A 5,000-nucleotide genomic window follows, 5' to 3' on the forward strand; every position below is an offset into this window, starting at 1 on the left:
TGACCTAATAGCCTGCAACCTACTACTATTTTACTTTACATATGAGTATGAGTGTGCCATTCTAATCATTAGTATTAGATCATATAATGTTCTTAAATCTTAATTCTTCTTAATGCATTCTGGTTTTCATACCACCCTCAATCTAACTCATCTAGAATAGTGCAGGTGGCGTACTTCATCCAAGAGCTTAGGTGGGGTAGAAATGCAGGATACTTGTTTTAGATTAAACATGTATATAGATATATTTACACTACCAGTCAAAGGTTTGGACACATTGTCTCATACAAGTGAATGGGAAAATGTGTCCAAACCTCTGACTGGTAGTGTAAATATAGAACAAAGAATATCTATAAGAAAAAAGGAAAAGCGATCTGTGCGAGCTCTCTCTGCTCAGTGGATGTGCATATCTTCCGCTGCAGAGGATTGTGGGTAAGAATGGTCCTAAATAGCATGTTGGCCTGCGTACTGAACTGTGAGCAGGATGTAGGACATTGTGGTATTTTCAGCACACTGACTTTGACAAACAAACATACTAAATCCTTGTGTGGGGCTGTGAGCATTAAACACAGCACCAGTGTACATAGTGAGGTGACTTCCCATGATTCCCAGCACTGGTGCTCCACGCAGGTCCAACCAGCCAGAACTATAATATCTCTGAGATTAGGTGGAGTGAAGGAGCAGCAGAAAGGAAAGCACCACACAGTAGCTTCCTGTCTGACACACGAGCAGAGGCCGACGTGTCTCCCCGTGAATGAATGAATATCACAGTTTAATGCCCTGATGAATGAGTGTATAACATCACATCACTGTTTGAGCTGAGATCTCATTCACATGAGGAGTGCTGCTGGGCGCCCTCTGCTGCCACAAACATGAACTGCATCCTGTCAGAGTCAGACAGGAAGTCAGAAGCTCTGTTATTATATTCTGAAAGCTTTATGCTGTGTCATAATATGAACAGGGTTGGACGGAGAGTAGCCACCGTGACGTCACCCATCAGTCTGTCAACTGCCTTTTTGAAGCCTCAAATTGGCTTTTGGCTGCAGCCAGAAGTGACCATGTTTGGATGAGAGGGAGGAGCTAAGGAGGAGGGAGGGGTTAGCAAAGCTCAAAGCACAGCTGTATGTGCTCTGGGCTAATTAAATTTTCAGCTAGTTAGACTCTATCTGTGGTGGCAGCTGACCGGAGTTTATTTTTCAGACTGAAGAAGCTCAGAGAGGTCGTGGAATTAAACGAACGTTGGTGAATGAAAGAACTTGGTCACTTAAAATAATTGGCCTTCTCATCACGCCGACCCAACAACAGTCTGATATTTACATGAACAAATCTCCAGAAGGCTCCAACAGCACAAACACGGCCCAGAGGTTACGTTCAGTGACTGAGTCAGCTGAGGGGACACCTAGCAGACAGCTAACAGCTCCCACCTGTCACTCAAAGAGGCCACGCCCCTAATGACACTCAATTTGATGATCTTAAAGATTAAACAAGATGTCGGAAAGAGTTCGGTTGATCTTCAACAGTGAACACACAGAGCAGCTTTTATTTAAAGGAATAGAACTTTATTTATAAGCGATGCAGAGACCGTCTGAGACATGTTTCAGTCAGGTATGAAAACTTTGTCATTTACAGGCTTTACTTGAAAAATATATAACGTCTGTTTATGTAAACAGAATGTATATAGTGTGATGTACTTGATGTCTCTGCTGTATTTGTGTGTATGAACAGTGAAATAATATTCAACATAATACAATACAGTAAACTTATAAAATGTTCTAGAATAATATAATTATCACATAGAATTTGTGCATTTATTATAAATGTCAGTTATTAAGTGGAGGCTCACGCAGCTTCATATTAAAGAGAACAAAGAGAAATCAGACGTACAGCTGAGTGTTCTGAAATAAAGGTAACCCAGGTTATCAACCAGGAATACTTTGACACTTGGACGCACTGCTGACAATGATACAGAACAAAGGTGTGATCACAGGTAAACTGATTAATACTGATAAATAAAGAAGTAGTAGGGGAGGGCAGGGAGAGACAGTGACTCTACATCCCTCAGTGGAAGTAACATGAGATATGGAAGAGTTTTGTCACATGTGGTTGTAAACAATGTTGTAGCAAAGAATCATGTGGATCACTTGGTGATCTTCGTTAAGATCTTCATATCAACTGGACGGAGTCTGAAAGTGTGTCGAGACCAAAAGCAAAACGCACACCGGTCAGCCTCAAGGAGCTGGAAGCAGTTATGAACGGAGACGCGGCGGCGTTTGGCTTTCCCACGTAGTCGATTAGAGGAAGTAGATTAGGTTTAACTAACACAAATAAAGGATCTTGAGGTCAAACTTACACAATTAATACAAGACAAACTAAACTTTGCTTAAGGTAGATGTCAGCCTGCCAGTGATTGACAACAGACTGTCTGTCACCAGACAACTGAACTGCAGGCAGTGTGAACTATGTGGTGAGCAGTGAGAAAGCCTGTTACTGAGGAGGAGACTGTCCCTCGAGCAGAGGACACAGAGACACTGACGAGTCGGGGAGATCAGACCAGAAGCCAAACCCAGGATAGAGAGGTTCAGTGAAGGTGTTGTAGAAGGTGTGGATGTGGCTCAGTTTGTCAGAGGAGACACTGTAGAAAGACAGAGAGCCAGCAGAATAGTCCACATACACTGCTACTCTGTTAGAGACAGAGGATATGGAGGAGGGGGTGATGGATGCTCCATTGTTATTGTACCAGACAGTGTAACCACCATCGGAGCACTCCAGACTCCAGGACTGATCATTCCACCCAAACTCACAGTCGTTTCTGTGTCCTCTCCTGCTGATTCCTCTGTAAGACACTGAAACGTCGACCTGTCCTCTCCACTCCACCTCCCAGTAGCAGCGACCCGTCAGACCGTCTCTGCACAGCAGCTGAGGACAGAAGTCAAACCTGTCCGGATGATCAGGATACGACTGCTCCTCGCTCACATGCGTCACCTTCGTGTCGTCGTCACACAGCTTGATCTCTCTGCTCATAGTGTTAGCGTCGAATGTGAGTTCACAGGAATCTGATGGAGAGAACAACAGTTACTTGTCACATACACTATCAGAAGTGGTCGTAGCCACCAAGACATCAGCCATTGGTTATCAGACTACTGTTTCGAGTTCTCATATTTGACATTTGGTCGTCTTCATCTCGGTGTTTTGGAGCCAGAAGTGACCATATTTGGATGAGAGGGTGGAGCTTCAGGGTAGCAAGGGGTCAGAAAATTGTAAGTCGTTAGCTACTTCTATCACTAGCTTGTAGTGGCAGGAAAAATATCAAACAGCAAAGCATCCCAATAATTTCAGGTTTGATGATGACATCAGACTTAAGTGAGTGAATGTGTGCCGTTTCGTTTTCATGAATCAAATTAAAAACACACTTACACTTCCTCAGGCCGGGTCTCAACCATCGGACTCCAGCAGGATCCACCCTGAAAGAAGGAAGTGGGTCAGACCAGCACACCCTGAATGAATGACTGCCCTGCATCTAGTCTCCTTTACATCACTTCACTATGTTCATCAGGTAGTCTCTAAGCTCGAGAATAAACACTCTGAAGCGCTGCTACAAAGCATTCAAAAACTGCTGCAGAGCAGGCTCACTGCATATGGGGAGTGGGACCATGTGGCCATCTTGCTGAGGTAAAAGTATTGAACTAATTATGACGTGTGCCCCTAGTGAAGCCAGAGGCAAGGAAACGGTCGACCCAACCAGATCACATCACGCCACCACTGATGTATACCACTCCCTCCAGGAAGTTGCACATGTTCAACCAATTGCCAGTCATTTTTCCTGACCTTGCAATTTTGGCCAATCAACGCAATGACTTTGCCTGGAAAGCATGTCATTGGACTGTGGGAGGAAGCCGGAGCACCTGGAGAGAACCCAGGCAGACCTGGGGAGCACATGCAAACTCCACAAAGAAAGGCCCCTGCCGGCCAGAAGATTCAAACCAAGAACCTCCTTGGTTTAAGGTGACAGTGCTAACCACCATGCTGTCTTGTACCTACACCTGATCAGCGATCGTCGAGAGGACAAATTGTTTCCAGCTGTAGTTCCTCTAGCAGATCATCATACCTGAGAGTGTCCGGTCTCCAGGATGAATCCTTCAGCAGCTTCAGTCCTGAATCTCCTGGATGATTGTAGCTCAGGTCCAGCTCTCTTAGAAGAGAGTGGTTGGAGGTCAGAGCCGATGCCAGAGAAGCACAGCCTTCCTCTTTGATCAGACAGCCTGACAGACTGCAAACAAACAAACAAACACATATGGCACGTCATGTGAGGGCACTGTGAGGACTGGAAGGATTTTGATGGACACAACGTACAAGTATTTGTTCTTCATTGCAGGTATATAACTTTGACAGCAAACTGTTCCAGCATAATGATTCAAAGATTAATATAATACTGTTTTTTTGACATTCATTGAAAACAAACTTAAGACCTTGTTCAGGCCATGAATTTATTCATATATGTGAAATGAAATGGTGATCAGATGAACAGGATGAAGAGTCCTGACCTGAGAGTCTGCAGTGTACAGTTTGGACTTCTCAGACCAGCAGACAACAACTTCACTCCTGAGTCCTGCAGGTTGTTGTTGCTCAGGTCCAGCTCTCTCAGATTAGAAGACTGGCAGCTGAGAACTGAGGACAGAGCTCCACAGCTTCTCTCTGAGAGGTTACAGCTGCTCAGTCTGAAGAGAAAGTAAGAAGGAACAGAGAAGGTAACGTTTTCTCCTGTTGAAAATATAGAAGCTGATTTAAAATATGGCGAATCCAACTACTTACAGAGCTTTGTTGGAGGCTTTGACCACTGGCAGCAGCCTGACTAGAGCCTCCTCTGAATCAGAGTACTTCTTCAGGTCAAAGACATCCAGATCTTTTTCTGATGACAGTAAGATGAAGACCAGAGCTGACCACTGAGCAGGAGACAGTTTCTCTGTGGAGAGACTTCCTGATTTCAGGGACTGTTGGATCTCCTC

General features: G+C 44.5%; 1 protein-coding gene across 1 annotated transcript in view; it reads right to left on the reverse strand.

Moving 5' to 3' along the window:
- Nucleotides 1-1,534: 1,534 nt before the first annotated feature.
- Nucleotides 1,535-5,000, reverse strand: part of LOC138604869 (NLR family CARD domain-containing protein 3-like) — a 16,336-nt gene continuing 12,870 nt past the window's right edge. Inside the window, exons 9-13 of the mRNA XM_069676898.1 lie at nucleotides 4,807-5,000; nucleotides 4,539-4,712; nucleotides 4,103-4,264; nucleotides 3,412-3,458; nucleotides 1,535-3,050 (exon numbers count right to left, since the gene is read on the reverse strand). The exon at nucleotides 4,807-5,000 is cut by the window's right edge and continues 1,190 nt beyond it. Coding sequence (XP_069532999.1) covers nucleotides 2,482-3,050; nucleotides 3,412-3,458; nucleotides 4,103-4,264; nucleotides 4,539-4,712; nucleotides 4,807-5,000 — 1,146 coding nt within the window. The 3' untranslated portion in view covers nucleotides 1,535-2,481. The remainder of the gene's footprint in view (nucleotides 3,051-3,411; nucleotides 3,459-4,102; nucleotides 4,265-4,538; nucleotides 4,713-4,806) is intronic.

This window comes from Semicossyphus pulcher, unplaced genomic scaffold (genome assembly GCF_022749685.1).
Source record: "Semicossyphus pulcher isolate SPU_LCO1_2020_fin unplaced genomic scaffold, fSemPul1.0.p SCAF_27, whole genome shotgun sequence".
Classification (NCBI taxonomy): Eukaryota; Metazoa; Chordata; class Actinopteri; order Labriformes; family Labridae; genus Semicossyphus; species Semicossyphus pulcher.